The sequence below is a fragment of the Leuciscus leuciscus genome (genome assembly GCF_965113295.1).
Source record: "Leuciscus leuciscus genome assembly, chromosome: 10".
NCBI lineage: Eukaryota > Metazoa > Chordata > Actinopteri > Cypriniformes > Leuciscidae > Leuciscus > Leuciscus leuciscus.
In genome coordinates this window covers 18,190,090-18,207,557 of record NC_138734.1, presented here as the reverse complement: position 1 = coordinate 18,207,557, position 17,468 = coordinate 18,190,090, and the positions used below count along the sequence as shown (strand labels likewise).

At 39.3% G+C, this 17,468-nt stretch overlaps 1 protein-coding gene and 1 long non-coding RNA gene across 4 annotated transcripts in view; both read left to right on the top strand.

Moving 5' to 3' along the window:
- Nucleotides 1–17,468, top strand: part of LOC309508523 — a 194,364-nt gene that overhangs the window by 59,410 nt on the left and 117,486 nt on the right. The gene's annotated exons all lie outside the window — the stretch shown is intronic.
- On the top strand, nt 862–13,555 carry LOC309508427 (uncharacterized protein). 3 transcript variants are annotated; one of them, XM_082183061.1, is made up of 9 exons: nt 862–1,176; nt 3,788–3,841; nt 8,003–8,111; nt 8,286–8,422; nt 8,518–8,786; nt 8,883–8,940; nt 9,042–9,247; nt 9,354–9,513; nt 13,291–13,553. In XM_082183061.1, exons 3-9 carry the CDS (start codon nt 8,095–8,097, stop codon nt 13,422–13,424), a joined length of 981 nt encoding a protein of 326 aa, XP_082039187.1. In that variant the 5' UTR covers nt 862–1,176; nt 3,788–3,841; nt 8,003–8,094; the 3' UTR covers nt 13,425–13,553. The 3 variants fall into 3 exon arrangements, with proteins under 3 accessions (XP_082039187.1, XP_082039185.1, XP_082039186.1); XM_082183059.1 differs by lacking the exons at nt 862–1,176; nt 3,788–3,841 and adding an exon at nt 7,142–7,223 and having other exon boundaries at nt 13,291–13,555; XM_082183060.1 differs by lacking the exons at nt 862–1,176; nt 3,788–3,841 and adding an exon at nt 7,142–7,223 and having other exon boundaries at nt 8,524–8,786; nt 13,291–13,554.

The following is a 17,468-nucleotide window of genomic DNA, read 5'->3' as shown; positions in this document are numbered from 1 at the left end:
AAATTTTTATTATTCTGGCGCCGCCCCTGGTTATAACGGCCCACATATTAAAAATGGTCGGGTTTAAATCGGGCTCGGGCTCATAATTACAGTGAACGTGTCGGGCCGGGCCGGGCTCGGACACAACGGGCTCGGGCTCGGGTAGGGTCGGGCTTGATTTGTTGGGCCCGATCTAAGCTCTAGCCCTGATTATCTCAAATGATTATGTATTTTGCTTTGGCTTCAGATTCACACTGAAGTCATATCGGGCTCTGTATGTTACAGGTCTGTCTCTACTGCAGTAAAAGTTGGACATCTTATTCTATGATAACAGTGCTTTGGTCTCTCTGGTCGAAGTTGTTTTTTTCTAGTTGTCTGTTGTCAAGTTGTTGTTCTGTTGCGAGTTGTCTGTGTATGAATGGGTGGAAGCACTGAAGCAACATCCCAGCTAGCATGTATAATCGGCCCGAGCGCGGCTGCCCCGCGGCGCCTGCGGCTTAGACTCGGCATCGGCGTGTGTTAACCGGGCCGGTGGTGGGCCGCAGCTCACTCTGGCACATGCATTTTTGTTACGGCTGTAAAGCACTGGGCCGATTCCTTTTCACCGTTCTGGTAAACAGGCTCTGGATGTATGAGTTGGACCACTTCTGGAAATGACTCGGCTTAGGTTCATTTTAGCAATAATTAACATTAAAATTATTTTAAAATTGACGTAAATTCCTGACCCCATCTTATAGTTCATTAATGTCTTGACTTGTCCAAAATATGTTTTGCGTATAATAATAATAGCCTAGTTTTACAGATCATTCTATAATATTATATAGCAAAACTATTTAGTTGTCATGAATATGTATACGTTTATGTATTTTAAACATGCACAGTGGATAACAGAAACAAAAAATGCCGACTAAAATATTTTTCTACCGGCCAACATTTAATATCCTGTGTTTACTTGGGTTAATAGGATGGGTAGCCTACATTTATAACGTCTTGTTAGTAACATTGAGTTTGCATTTCACAATACAACATGCATTGACGGCTGAAGTTGAACTCGCTCGGCTCAGACCCTTTTGCCAGCATGAAGCCGATTTCAACGGCAGCGAGCGTCAGATCGCATCGCTGGAGTGACGTGTGCGGGTGAAATAAAACTTAACGCCTGACTTGGAATCCTCCCTTTTCGATCCAGCGCCATTGCGGGTAAGTCGTGTTCAATTTCATATATCAAATTTAACGCCGAGCAGAGTGTCAATTGAGTTCCTTTAACATCCTATATTATCTAGTTATACATTTTGAACTGTTGCTGATTATATGTTGATTATTATCGATCCGTTTAAACTGTTCATGGTCTTTGACATGCTTCCCTCCAGAAAAGGAATGAAATAATTTAGAATTAAATTAAGAATGAATAGGACCGTTATTAAATTCTTTATCATGTCAGAGTAGCTAAGCTAGTTAGCAGCTAATGAAAGTGGCTCCGATTTTTATGGCGCGAACGAAGCTAAACATTAGCTAGCTGCTACGGCTTGGCAAATTGTTAGGCTAGACGCAATTTTTATTGAATGTAATTTACGTGAATAATATTTACGAGCACAGTGATTTGTGAAGAACAAGTGGAACTAAATGTTAGCTGGATTAAGACAATTCACACTGCACAGTAACGGCAACAAAAAATCCCCATTTTGATTTTTTAAGAAAATGTTTATTATTTTACTTATGTAAACTGGTTGGGACTTGCTGGGGACTAACGTTATGATTGGTTAGTTTGCTCCATAATACAACTGCTGCGTTCCAGGCAGGATTTTGAGGTCGTAAATCACGACTTCAAACCAAGACTCACGACTTTGGTGCGTTCCAGGCAACCTAACCCGTGTTTTTACAACCTTAATTACCCGTCCCGTGAAAAAGTGCACTGGAACGGCAGTCAAACCTGTGACTTCCCGCGTGAACTCGATGTACTCCCAGTTACGAGCTCTGACGTCACATAGTCGGCTTACAGGTTGCCTGGAAGGAAGCATCAATGCTCCAAATATATTGTCTATTAATGTTCTGGGTTGTGAAGATATTGAAAATGTGCAGACCGTCCGCTATTATTGTGAACGCTGTGACATGACGTGGTCGTAAAAGGCATCTAATGGTCTTTTGCACGGGGCTGTATGACACTCTCGAGTCTCGACATTTAATAATACAAAACGAGAAGTCGTTTCTGAAAGCTGCCATCTTTAACTTGTATTGTTGGTTCAAATGAATGTACAATATCTTGTGTTTTCCCGTGGGTGGCTGACTGTTGGGGCAATTTGTGAACGTGACACTTATTTTTCATGACATTCTGAATAACGTTAACGTTACAACGGCCAACTTTTGTGAGATAGGGCTGAGTCTGACAGCAGCATGACAGTCTGAGGCCGGAAGTGAGCGCAGCAACGTTTCAAAGTTTAAAACAAAGTTATTATAAATATATTTTTAACGATTTTATTGAAAATATAATACATCTAAAATATAAGAATTATGTTTTTTCCTATTAACAAAATACAGGCCTATACTGCAACAAATGTTACGTTTTTTAAAAGTTAAAATTATACTTGATCCATTTGTTTTGTTGAGTCAAATGATTAATGATATATTTTGAAACAAAGAACAAAGCTTAAGCGTTATTTGAAAATATTTTTTAATACTCAAACCATTTTACAACTAACCTTTTTTTTCTTAGACCATAAATTATATGATAGACTGAAAACTGTGAAAAGTGAAAAAATAAAAACTCCATACAAATTGAGTTAATCCTGAGGCACCTTTCATCTCCTATCTACTAACTCCAAACCTACTCAAACTTATCCTGTGTGTTTGCATGTTGAATGGGATGCATTCATAGATCAATATTATAATAAAATATAAATACAGAAATATATAATTGGTTGTTTTGTAAGCTTACGTTTTAATGTGGATTGTTTATGTAACCTTTACGTTAATGAAGATAATTTAATATTTTGTCTACTCTATATCATGCAGAAAACCATCTAATTCCAAAGAGACTAAAATTAAATGTGTATCTGATTCTGCGTTCCAGGCAACCTGTAACCCGTGTTTTTCCAACACGGCTATGTGACGTCAGAGCTCGTAACTGGGAGTACATCAATCTAGTACGAGTTCACGGGTGGGAAGTCACGGGTTTGACTGCCGTTCCAGTGCACTTTCACGGGTATAAGTTTGTAGAAACACGGGTTACAGGTTGCCTGGAACGCAAACAGGTCGTGAGTCGTGGTTTGAAGTCATGATTTACGAGCTCAAAAACCTGCCTGGAACGCAGCATGAAATGCAATTCAAGTTGCTTTGAATAAAAGCGTCTGCCAAATAGATAAATGTAAAATTATAGGCTATCTATTGCCACTGTACAACTACAGATGTTCACACCTCCATGAACAACAAAGTGGGCCTTTTTAAAGTGGATTTTAATGGGAATATTTAATTTGTCTGTTTAAAAATACCGCCATCACAAAAAGGGCAATGAAAATTTCTGCAACATGTTGTGCATTGCTCAAAGTGGTAGCGCTGAACCTTTCTAAATTGTTGTGTGGTTCTCTAGGTGAAATAAAATACAATTAATGCTATTCTCATGGTCAGAAAATTTAATAAATGCTGTAAAATACAACGCCAACAACAAATTAAATCATAAATATTTGTGACTTAAAGTGATACAATCCAACAGTACATACAATCCTTGGACTAAAAAAGGGAAATCGTAATGCTTTAGTATAAGAAGACATTATGTATGGTTTTGTACAATGCTAATCTTTTTTTCTTTTTTCCTCAGGTAATTTGCGTTTGCAATTCAATTTAGGCAAAAAAACAACAACACTGCTCTGAGGTAAGAATGGCTGATCAAATGCATGATTTCAAATCAAATTTGAGACGCAAGGCAGTTAAATCAGTGTCTAATTTGCTGCAGGGTATTGAGAACGACAGTAAGCTTGTTGACAATGATCTGACTGATGACCACACTGTACATGACTTGCATGTTGATTTAAACTGTGACAACAGTAATGACTTTATTTCTGACTGGAACTTTGACAGTGACTGTGATGATAAAGAGGGACCTTCTGAGGATAGTCCTAGACCTGACCTGGCTGATGATTTAGTTAATTGGGCTTTGCAGTTTAACATCACCATGGTTGCACTTACTGCCTTGTTGTCCATCCTAAGGCTTCACCACCCAAATTTGCCAAGAGATGGGAGGACTCTCCTCAAAACAATCACAGACTACAAAATCCTACCTGTAGCAGGAGGTGCCTTCTTTTACTTTGGCATATTGAATGCTATAACAGGCCTTCTTGAAAATGTGTGGATGAAACTCCCTAGCAAACATTGCCTGCAGTTACAGTTAAACTTTGACGGGCTTCCATTGTTTAAGAGTAATAACCAGCAGCTGTGGCCCATTCTAGGTTTGTTGAAGGAAGTAGGTAAATATCCATTCATGATTGGTGTTTTCGGAGGGGATTGCAAACCCAAATCACTCACTGAGTACTTGAGGGACCTGGTGAGTGAGTTGAGTAGTCTTCAGTCTGGGTTTTGGTTCAAAGGAAAGCAGTTTTTTCTGAAAGTCTGTTCTGTTGTGTGTGACGCTCCAGCCCGGGCTTTTGTTAAAGGCATAAAGAGTCATTCAGGCTATTCAGCTTGTGATAAATGTGTACAGACTGGTGTATATATAAGCAACCGCATGACTTTTCCACAGACTGACTCCACCTTAAGAACGGATGCTAGTTTTAGGCAAATGTTGGATGAAGATCATCATGTAGCACAGTCTCCTCTGACTGGACTTGGCATCGACATGGTACTTGATTTTCCTCACGATTATATGCATTTGGTGTGTCTTGGGGTTGTACGTCGGTTGTTTGACCTGTGGTGTAGTGGGCCTTTGCCAACTCGCTTGTCTGGTCAGCTGGTTAAAGCACTATCTCAGAACCTACAGAAACTGAAGAATCACATTCCGTGCGAGTTTGCTAGAAAGCCTAGAGCTTTTGAGGAAAGAGGGAGATGGAAGGCTACGGAGCTACGGCAGTTCTTGTTGTATACAGGCCCTGTCGTTCTTGTAGATATTCTGGCTGCTCCAGTCTACTACAACTTTATGCTGCTGTCGGTTGCTATTTTTATGCTGGCTAATCCTGAGGTTGATGTAGGGATATGTGACTATGCAAAGACACTACTTGTGTCATTTGTTGAACATTTTGGCAGACTTTATGGTGAGGGCTTTCTGGTGTACAATTTGCATGGCCTTGTTCATTTGGGAGATGATGTTAAGAGACATGGATGTATTGATGAGATATCTGGGTTCCCTTTTGAAAATTTTCTTGGCGAGGTAAAGCGCATGGTGAGAGGGCCAAATTTCCCAGTTGCCCAGATTGTCCGTCGCTTGTCTGAGCGTACCAATAACAGAAGGGTCCATGAAGGCGATGTGAAAGCTGGAACTGTATTAAAGAAAGAGCATGTCGGTGGTCCCTTACCACAGGCTGTTAGAGGAGGAATACAGGAGTTTAGAGAATTGCACAGGGATCAATTTTGTGTTAAAATTACAGAGGGGGATAACTGTATTAAAATAGGTAATGACATTGGCTTGCTTCAGAATATCATCTTGCTTGAAGGTAATGTGCACTTGGTGTATTATCAGTTCTGTGCTGTTGAGCCATTCTACACATATCCCCTCAGTTCATCTAGCCTAGGTGTGTTTCTTCTCTCACAGTTGTCAGAGAGTTTGAAGTGTGTTAAAGTTGACGATGGCCTTCGTAAATATGTCCTCCTCCCTTTCAAAGACAAACATGTTGGAATGCCTTTGTTGCATTTACATTAGGCTTAATTGTTGCGTTAAGAGATTAAAGGAATAGTTCACCTCAAAATGAAAATTGTCATCATTTACTCACCCTCAAGTTGTTTGAAAACCGGTATGAATTTCTTTCTTCCGCTGAACACAAAAAAAAAATATTTTTAAGAATGTTGGTATTTATCAGACAGTTGATGGTACCTATTGACTTCCATAGTATTTTTTTCCTACTGTAACTTTCCACATATGACAGTGACTGTTAAATGTCACATGAATCCAAAATGAAATAACCCAAAATACTCAGAGAAACGTTAAACACAATACTATGTACAGACAAATATACCCACCCCATAGAAGGTACAACCCATTAAATAATATCAGAAATACAAAACCATCAATCATAAATTACTGCACATATATGTTAGTTAACATCTTTAACAGTAATATATATCTTTAAATAACATGGATGGCAAATATAATTAAAGAAATGTAATAGATGCAACAGTGAAAACCCTCCTCACCTTTTCACAAGGAAAACAGAACTGCTCCACCCATGTGAAGAAGAATGAAACCCTCTTAGAGCACAGCTCTCCCTTAAGGCTGGGAGAAACACAGATCTTTCCCTACACTACTATGGAAGTCAATGGGCTCCATCAACTGTCTGGTTACCGACATTCTTCAAAATATATTTCTTTGTGTTCAGCAGAAGAAAGAAATTCCTACAGGTTTAAAACAACTTGAGGGTGAGTAAATGATGACAATTCTCTAGGGCTGTCAAACAATTAATTATGAATGAGAACTCTGGTTAGTTAGAGTGTATCCAGCTGGGTTGTGTATACAATCCTTCCGACGGAACACTATTTGTTGTTTTGTTTATTATTTTGCCTTTTTTATTTTTAAGGGTTATCCTGGGTGGAGATTTAACTCTCTGTAGGGGGTACGCTTTCGGACTTTCAGTTCAACTGATTGTTGCGGATTTCAGCATTTAATGACGCCCCGAGCCCAGTACACCTTTGAAGACTAGGTAGTAAATAGTTAAGTGTTTTTTCATAGATAGGAGCTGGAGTTTCTCAGATTATAGAGGTGAACCCATTCTACAAATATTTGTAAATAATTTTGCTTGTGCGTGTGTATAGTCTTCTCTTCTTCTCTTTGTTGTTCTCTTCTTTTTTTTCGTGCCTACAATGTGTTTTGACTTGCAAGTCTTTGGAACCTAGGTTACATAATCTGACATTTCTTTTTTATAGAATGTATCATATCGTGGAATTTGTAAATTCAAAGGAGGTTGAAGTTGTCCATTCTAATTGGCTGAAAGAAGGCCAAAGTTTCTGGCCCCCTTTTGTTTCTCTTGCAAAGCTGCGTAGGGCAGCTAAAGATGGAGTGATGCCAGGTGCTGACTGGACTCGATTCAAAGTCCGTGTGATGTATTCGCATGGTATAGTAATGCTTCATTTTCAAATAATACAGTTTTACACTTAAAGGTGCATTCAGCGATCTCACACGTTTTTTAAATCAGAACATTTCTGTTCACCTACCGCAAACATCTCGTCACTATCCGCTAGCTGGCTGTCTCCTGAACACACTGTAGAGAAACGAGGTCTCTGCAGTCAGTCTAGTCTCCACAAACGCAGCTCAAACAAACTGAGCAACAAATAGTTTGACCCTCAAGCATAAAACATAATAGACTGTTCCAGCCAATCACTGACAAAAATGATGTGGGGTGGGATTTGGGGGGTTTGAGGAGGAGGGAGGAGCTAGCTAGCCTCTGTTTTGTTTGATAATAGTTCAAACATCAACAAGAGGTTACGCCAACTGGGTTCGCTGATAGCACCTTTAATGAATTGAAACTTTTCTGCACAAGTAACACAAGGAGCCCTTCCATTTCGGGTTGGGCAATATTATCAATGACATTGTTATGCACATCTCATCAGTAAAGCCGGTTCCTTGATTAGTAGTAAATCACCATCACCTGCTTTCAGATGGAGCGGTATTTACTACACAGAGCCGTAGTTCACTCACTGACAAGCTGAGCCATATCACATTAATTATCGCATGTGTATGTAGTAAATGCCACTCCATCTGAAAGCAGGTGATGGTGATTTACTACTAATCAAGGAACCGGCTTTACTTACGAGATGTGCATAACAATGAAATCGATAATATTGCCCAGCCCTACTTCCATTTATACCTAATCTGCATTTGTGTTGTTCACAGATGTGTATGAGATTGCCTGTGCAAAGCTGCTAGAGGCAACAATTACCTCTGATCTAAACACTGAAGAAGAAGAGGATAACAGGCCAGAGTACATGAAGAGAAAGAATAGGTAGGAGTGTCCTATAATTTCCTTTTATGGCCGCTTCAAAAGTTACAATATAACTGGGCAAACAATTAGGCAATGCCTTACAATGCACTCCAGACAAAACAAACTTCATCATTTATAAATTAATTTATTATTCATTCCAAAGAAAAACTGACATCCCTATGTAATCAATGATAGAGGCTGTAAAAGAATCGTATCCAGCAGTGAAGAGGAGGAAGAGGAGCAGGGTAGGACTGCTGCACCTTGTGCTCCAACCAAAAAAAAGAAATCTTACACTCCACTTGCACCAGTCCCCTGCATCCCATATCTTGGTGGTAGGCCTGTTACAATTGTTACAGTGGTTTAGATTAATCTTTTATTAAGCATCTGTGTGAAACTAACACAACTGCCAATTGTACCTTTGTGACAGCTCTAGGTGATGGGAGTCAGCTAGCTGGTCAAGGCTTTTGGTCACCAGGCCATATTTCAGAGACCACAGTTGATCTCCCTTCTGATGGAAACAGCTCAGCAGCAGGTCCGTGGGCTTCTTCCCCGTCAGTGAATATCACAGCAGCGGCTAGTCCACCACCGTGGTCTCCAGTCTCAGTCTCCACTACCAACAGCCTGAGGGCTCCTACTGACACCCCAACTTATGCAGCAGCTGGCAGTAGTCGGTCATCAGGCCAAGATAGATATCAAGTAAGAAGGGCAAGAAAGCTATGCTAAAGCTTATGGAAATAAAAATTCACTTTGGTATGTGTGTAATGAGATTAAAACTTTTTTTTTTTTTCATAGAACACTCCACAAGTACATGACCCTCAGAACAGGTCTTCTCGGGAGGCGGTGCCTACAGGTAGAAATTTTACAAAGCGATCCATCTCTGTTTACTCTGACATATCTACGTACAATGTTTTGCTACTTTATCTGCTTTGCCTGCTTTTTCATGTCTTACAGCAATTGCCAAGGAGATCCTCATCCAGCTCGACTCTATCAGAGAGCAGCAGTTGCTCATCCTGGTGCAGCTCCAAAAAATCACCAGCAGTCAAGCTGTTCCAGACGTCATACCAGACCCAACACATTTTGGGCTCCCGCTTTCAACCATAGAGGAGCTACAATGCTTGGAGGAGACATTAAAAAATCCAGATGAGAAGAAAAATCTGGTGAGTTAAATTATGCATTAATCAAATAATTCCTAAAAGTCAGTCCCCACTCTCACTCGCGCTATATTCCTTAAATCACTAATGATGTACATGTCTTTTATTTCAGACTGTTCTCCTTGGAATGATTGGAGGCATGACTCTTAAAGACACTGTGGGAAGGGTCCTGAGAAGAGCAATGAACACTTCACTGGCGAGACTCATTAATTGGAGTGGGGCCAACCGAAAGCCTGCGTTCAAAGGGCTCACTTTGAAAAATGTGGTTCTGGGTAAGTGTCGGTGCTGTATTTGTATTGAAAAATTGTACTGACCATGTTTTTTTACTCCAAGCGACAGTGAATAAAGTATGTAGGTGCACCAGTGCAACTGACCCGATCAGGTTATATGGGTGCACACTAGGGCTGTCAAAATTACTCAAATGACGTTAGAATATTCCCTCTAAAAAAAACACACATTCCAACATCTGGTTGCACATTTTGTCAATGTTGCGTTACGTCAATAACAAGTAAGGGTTGCACGACTACTAATTTCTGCTAGTCGATCTCTTATCAAAACAATGATTGTTGTTTAATTTGCGCGCTCAAGTTTATGTCATATGTTCATATAAGTTTATCCTATCGTTTATGTTCATATAAGTTTTTCATATTGTGCAGCAAGCGCACTCATAATGGAAGCGATGCGGTCACGGCTCGGTCGTTTTTGCCAGGCACGCTCAGGTAAAAATTTAAAAGGAACTGAATAAGATGTCAAATATAACCCTCATGAATAAAATCAAGTAGGCTAATATTTAGGCAGAAAGAACAGTTCACCTAATAAGTGGAGGCTTTAAATCATTTTTGTGGCAAGTGTAAAACTACATGTTTACTGGTCTAATTTGCCATTTAAAGGCATTTCAAAGAAGTAAAATGACTGGCTAAGATATATGTCAAATATAATAACCATGAGCGAAATCAGGTCATTTACCCCAAACAAAATATCATGACTTATGTCTATTTACAGGTTATGCCCATTTGTTTCTGATAAAAGGAGTGTTAGATGTGTATAAACTGGGGCAATACAGCTTTAACACGATGCACGCTGACTTTCGGCTCATTCAAGCCAGCAAATTTGCAACGAAATACGCTTCAGGTGTCTTTCACATATAACGTACCCATGTCTTAATGCCAGACCCGCAATATATCTTTTTTTTACATAACTAATTCAAAGTAAAATGTTGTTTCATCAGTCATCTATATCTCCAACTGCTGTTGGCTCACAGTGTGTACGTGGTTAAACATAACTCGTGGCCACAAGAAATAGATGTTTTCTCAAAATATGAAGTCGATGCCACAAGATAAATATATTGTTCCCTCAACATATGATCTCGAGGCCACGACTTTGCATCGTGTGGCCACAACATGATGTCGTTACCGCAACAAAATTATCTCGTGGCCACAACTTAAAGGCATAGTTCACTTTGAAATTAATTTTTGGTATGTTTTAGCTTACCTCAAGGGCATCCAAGATGTAGGTGTCTTTTTCCGCAGTAGTTTCAATTTTGATATTTTTAGGTCAAACCGTTCTTGTCTGTCAGTCAGTGCAGGTCTATGGTCACGGTCTCAAAACACATGCACAGAGTCCAAATTAAAACAATTCCCCGTCGTCCAAATTAAACAATTCCCCATCGTAAGTACACATTGATGGCCTAAGACACGAAACGAGCGGTTTGTGTGAGAAAACTCGTTTCGTGTCTTAGGCCATCAATGTGTACTTACGATGGGGAATTGTTTAATTTGGACGACAGGGAATTATTTTAATTTGGACTCTGTGCATGTGTTTTGAGACCGTGACCATAGACCTGCATTATGACTGACAGACAAGAACGGTTTGACCTAAAAATATAAAAAATTGAAACTACTGCGGAAACAAAGACACCTACATCTTGGATGTCCTTGAGGTAAGCTAAAACATACCAAAAATTAATTTCAAAGTGAACTATCCCTTTAATATCCCACGAGATATTATGACGTTCCCACGACTTAATATCAGGTTCCCACAAGTTTATATGTTGTGGCCACGACAAAACTAATTGAACCGAACATGTCCCTTCCCGATCACCATACAAATCAACTCAGTCAAAATCAAGTTTGTTTAGTTATGCAAGATCGCAAATTATCTTCTAACAATATTACAGACATGACATGATTGTGCAGTGATATATTAAGGGCAGGGCCTGAAATTAACACCCGACCACGCGCCAAATGCGGGTGAATTTTGCAATTGGCGGGTAAAACTGTCAATCTACCTGCCACATTGGTGGGTAGCAATGAGAATGGAGTGATTCATTAGTTGTTGGGTTTTTTTGCGTCTGTTTTTTTATTTTTTTATTTTTTTAAGTCCGCGACGTAAAATACGATGTTTTGGATGTGCGAGTAACAGTATTAAACTGTTGGTGAGATGGGATGAGATAAAGCAAAGCTGACGTTGGTTATGGTACAATGACAGTTACACAGATGTGTGTGCGTGTGTATGTTGAGTTGGGAACCAGTGAGAAAATGTCCGGTACCCGGTAACTTTACCAGTAATATTAATATTAATTTAGTTCTGCTTAACGGTTCAATTGACTTTGATTAATATGCGCGACTGAGAGAGCGCAAGCCAGCGCTCGACGTGTTGTTTGAAGACGTGAGAGTGCGCGCGCGCGGCCGGGGCTCTCTCTGCTCGTTATCGCCCTGTCAGGCGCAGCAGTCATTCTATTCTACATCACTTACCGATCAAATAAGGCTTTGGCGGGACAAAAATCGAGACGGCTTTGGCGGGACAAAAATCTTCGGCCGCCCCAAAAATGTTAATGCAGGAAAACTCCTGACAATGCTCGTAAGCGTTTGCTGCGCTGTTTCTTACCTTGCTTTACGTTGACTTTACTAGTTCCAGCTTCACCGTCACCGCTTTTATTTTTATATATTTGTTTAGAAAACCTCTATTTTCTCTTTTCTTTCCTCTTCTGAGCACCGGACTTGTGCTGACCGGGCATTTTGAGCGTACTGAACTTCAAATTAATGACAACATCAAATTTTGATCAGTGGCCAAACCATTTTTGTCTTGGGTGTGGGGGGCCCCAGTTCTGGTGGGGGTGGGGACATGTCAAAAAGTGGTGGGGACATGTCAAGGAGACCAGACCTCATGAAGATGCAGCAGCAGTGGAGAAAGAGGAGTGCATCTGCTCCTTTTTTGTGGACTCAGATTAGCAGCAGTCAGTATATATGAATATGACATATGACTATGTCTGTGACACAACAAATCAATGAATAAAAAGATGCAGCACTTAAATGTGTATTCTTACAAGTTAAAGAACAATGTTTGTGTGATTTCTATTTTTCACCTTTATGAGGCAAAAAAAAACTGGCTGGTAAAAAGTTACTGTGGCAGGTGAATTTTTAAATCCACCTGCCACAGTGGCTGGTGGTCAAAAAAGTTAACTTCAGGCCCTGATTAAGGGACTTACATTTTAGGGACAGTGGTCAGATTTATGCTCTGTTTCAACAAAAATAGTTCAAAACAAAATCAAAGCTAAATGTTTGGGCATCTCTAAACAAGTGTTTCGTTAATGAATGAATGCGTTTTCATATTAATCTAGTGAGTCTATGATTCAATCACCCATTCATAAAGACAGTCGCTTGCTTTTGTCACTGAATATTCAATCGATTTGTTTAAACTGGAATAAGTGGCAAAGAAAAATGGGGCGTGGCAACTGCAGGACAGAAAGGAAAACTTCCAAACACTACTGATTTCATTTGATTGGTAACTTTTGTGTCTTATTATTCTAACTCTATTTATGAATTTGTCATAAAAGATAAAAATTAATGATGTTAAAAATGCAATTTGACAATTTATAGTAAAATATAAATCCCCTTATAAAGGGAAGGTGGATTTGTCATTGATCAGAAGGTGCTTCTAAACTTTTTTAATTAAAAATAAATGTAAGAGGAGAGGAGAGCCCTGCATCCAAATTAAGTTTAGGATCTCACATGGTAATGCTGCCCTCTTCTATCTTGTGTTTTTCTCAGATGCAGTCCGACGGAATGCCCTGACCAAGGATTCCACAGAGAAGGAAATTGAGATCCTCATCACCAGATGGCTGCAGCTTGCCTCTGATAGGGATGGTGGCCGGAGCCAGAGGGCAAACAGGCAGACAACATAGACCAAAGTGTGTGTGTGTGTACGTGCGAGCGAACGTGTGTGAGCGAACGTGTGTGTGTGTGCGTGTGCGAACGAACGTGTGTGTGTGTGTGTGTGTGTGCGTGCGAACGAGCAAGCATGATGAGCCGACTATGGTTAAGTGTGATCCAATAAAAAAATGCATTTAATGAACCTGTCTTCCTTGTGCTGTTTTATTTTCAGTTTATCTTGCATAAATAACGGTTGCTAAGATATTTTAGTAGGCTATTATCCTGACATGAATGAATTAAATAAGGTTTAAATAAGCCCTCTCACTCGGGGTTCCGCAATCGGGCCGCATTAAAACCGAGCGCTCGCAGAGCAATCGGACCTGCCGAGGATCGGCCGAGTGTTTAATCGGGCCGCATTAAAACCGAGCGCTCGCAGAGCAATCGGACCTGCCGAGGATCGGCCGAGTGTTTAATCGGGCCGCGTCAAAACCGAGCGCTCGCAAAGCAATCGGACCTAGATTCATGCCGAGGATCGGCCGAGTGTTTTTGCCTTAATGGGGCCGCTGTAGGCCCGCGCCTTTTTTGCTAGCTGGGATGCTGTGACAAATCTAAAACTTTCTTCTGTGAACTAATGAGATCAAATCTCACTCAATTCTGTATGAAATCTTAGCAACACCTTGTTGTAAATGGGTTGTATTTTTAATTATCAAGGTTCTTGCATTTGCCACTGGAGTTGCTTACTATTTCAAATGTTTTGATCTCTGCTCTGTTTTACACAGTTATACGATTAACCTTCAGATACCTGCTACTGCTGGACAGATACCAGTGGGAATAACTAAGTTGAGATGACAGAGCAAAGGAAGGAAGTGAGGACATGTTAATATAGTTGTGTTAATATAGTTTTGGGAGTAGTAACTCAAAAAATTTCATCAATTACTCACCCTCATGTTGTTCCAAACCCGTATGACTTTCATTCATCTTCGAAACGCAAATTAAGATATTTTTTATGAAATCTGAGAATGAAAAAGATTTCAGCCTAAATTAAATCTGTTCATCATATAAAGCGATCAAGACTCTTCAGAACATGTGGACTAAAAGATCTTCGTTCATGTTCCGAAGATGAAATAAAGTCTTCCGGGTTTGAAATTACGTGAAAGTGAGTAAATGATGATGGAATTTTCATTTTTGGGTGAACTATCCCTTTAAGACACTGAAAAGAGTGACAACCGCAAGCATGTAATGACTAGAGTAACGGAGATCAGTGAACTGTGTAAGAGGGTTTGGTCAGTTCATTTTTCAGACTGTTTTCTTTTCCTATGAGAGTGATAATGTTGTTAACCAGTTGTGTTCTTTTCAAATGAAAGTGTTTTGTGTTGTTGTTGTTGTTTGCTGCTTAGACTGTGATGCATCCTTCTAAAAGGGACACTGAGCTGTAGAGAATAACTATGATTTGTTTTATAGTTATGCATGCAGAGTCCTATAGCACATCACATAAACTGATATATGATATTCAGTATTAGGCTCTTTTCACAAAACCAAGTGTGAACATTTGGTTGATTGCTTGGTCCAACTCGAAGTTCAGTTTCACCCTCCTCCCCTTGTTATACAAGGTACAAAAGCCAAATAATATGTTGCGGTTAATAAAAGTTATACTCTGAGAATGCAAAGATGTAAATTACACATCATCAATTGCTGGAGTCTATGTAAACCTCTTAAAGTGAATACAGGTGTGGTTCACAGCTGCACAGCTGAGCTTGTGAAAATGAGGAAGCTGTTATTATTACGGGCCGACCACCAAGGGAAACCTATTGTATCTTTAGTTTTTTTCTTCTTCTTCCGCTCATGAGTCAATGGCTCCTCATAGAACCGTATGGTAAAAAGTTGTGAAATTTGGCACACTGAAAGAGGAGAGTCTGAACATTAACCACAGCAATTTTAGAGTTGCAAACTCAGTCTATCTAGCGCCACCAACTGTCCAAAGTTTCACTTACATTTATTATGTTAATAACTTTTGAATGGCTAAAAACAAGATTCCTTTTTCCTCTTATTCACAAAAATTGGCTCAGATCATCTTCAGACCGTGCAGGCAAAAAGTTGTTAAAAGCTTTTTGATAAACCCAACCGTTTTTGAATAACGCGCGGGTGAATTCGACAAAGAGATATAGCCAAATTGGATGCAAGGCTATATCTCCTCAACACTTTAGCGTATTGAGACGAGTCTTGGTACATGTCATCACAAGCATGACCTGAAGCTACATGCTGTGTTTCGCTACAACGCCACCAACTGGTCAGGAGATATGTGAACGGTTTGCCCAAAAATCATAAAATTGGTCATAAAAAAAAACTTTTGATTTAGCGCAGCATACTACAAGCTTTTTGATTCGCATTTGATTTTGAACACATCAATGAATCTGATGGCATGGTGCTAAGCTGATTCTGATGCTGTAACTCTGCAACGCTTTGCCAAGTTAGACACCAAACTTTTGATGTGTCACTAGCCCCTTTCACACATACAGTCTTTACTGGTAAATTACCGGTTAGAGATCATGTGTGAACAGGACCTTTTCAAAAAATACCGGTCAATAGGTTCTGGTAATTTACCAGTAATGGAAGTTGTAACATTACATGGGATTGTAAGAACCGAGCATACATACAATACATACAAACATGCTAACAAACATTAACCTCCAACCAAATACAACAAATACATACATACATTTTTAATTTTTTTTAAAGTGTCAATAGTAGTGGCATTATTTAAACAGACTTATCAACATAATCAATAAAAGAGCGCCACATCTTAAAAAATTGTTTTTCCGATCCTCTTTGCGAATACCTAATTTTTTCGAGGCAGAGACAAGACATATCGGTAACGCTTTAGATTACAGCCCGGAAAGTACTACGTAATTAAATTGAAAGTACAGTGTAACTTTCGGTAATTACAGTGTACCTATAAAGTACTTACGTGTAAGTATAGGGGAACAATACGTAAAGTCTTGGGAATAAAGGTGTAACAACCAGGAAAATACTGCGTAATTAAAACGAAATTACAGTGTAACTTTTGGTAATTACAGTGTACCTATAAAGTACATAAGTGTAAGTATAGGGGAATAATATGTAAAGTTTTGGGAATAAAGGGGTAACAACCAGGAAAATAACAAATTATTTAGGCAAATTATTTAGACTAAGTATTCCATGTAGTTACAGGGTAAGTATGACATTGCGGGTTGTAAATTAAAGTGGTGTTTACCCTCTTGTTCCATGTAGTTACAGGGTAAGTATGACATTGCGGGCTGTAAATTAAAGTGGTGCTTCTTACCCTCTTGTTTCATGTAGTTACAGGGTAAGTACAATAAAAACACATGTAGGCCTACACACACAATCTGACATCACTTGGAAAACCTTTATTTGAAAAACAACTTATTTCAAAACAGATTTACAACATATTACACTTCTTATTCTTTATTTATTTTTTAAAAATGTTCTCATAATTTACTCATCTTTTCGCTACCGACCAACTGTCACCAGCGAGTGCATGAGAGTCGGCTTCATAGGGTCGGCTTGAATGGCTTCGCGTTTGGTGAAGCTTTAAGCGTTCATTGCATCCTCGCGGGAGTTTGATGTGAAACTCGCGCGAGAACTGGTGTCTGTTCTTCTGCATGGTTTGTTTTTCATTAGTATCATCTGTTATTGTTTGTATTTTGTTGTGAGCAATAATAAAAATATTTTTAAAAAATAATAATAATTCGACATTCGGTTTTTCGGTGCGCTTACGTCACGCTTTAAATTGTCAAGCGTAAACTTACTCAACCCTCTCATGAACGCGCAGGTGACAGTTGGTCGGAAGCGATAGTCTACAGTTAATTTTTTTTTTATATTTGGTATTTTTCTTAAAAACGTTTATCGTTTCACTTCAGAAGACATTGATTCATCCATTGGGGTCGTATGGATTACTGTAGTTATTGTTGTATGTGCTGTTGTCAACTTTTAGGAACACATGAGCTTGCATCATATGCATTTACAGAGATTATTTATTTTTCTAAAAACTTTTGTTTGTGTTAATCTGAAGAAGGAAA

Excerpts from the sequence above, each read along its gene's own strand:
- LOC309508427 (XM_082183059.1), top strand. The coding sequence starts at position 7,172 with ATGCCAGGTGCTGACTGGACTCGATTCAAAGTCCGTGTGATGTATTCG. Across the intron at positions 8,423-8,517 it reads CTGCATCCCATATCTTGGTG|CTCTAGGTGATGGGAGTCAG; the intron begins GTAGGCCTGTTA and ends CCTTTGTGACAG. Across the intron at positions 8,941-9,041 it reads TCGGGAGGCGGTGCCTACAG|CAATTGCCAAGGAGATCCTC; the intron begins GTAGAAATTTTA and ends CATGTCTTACAG.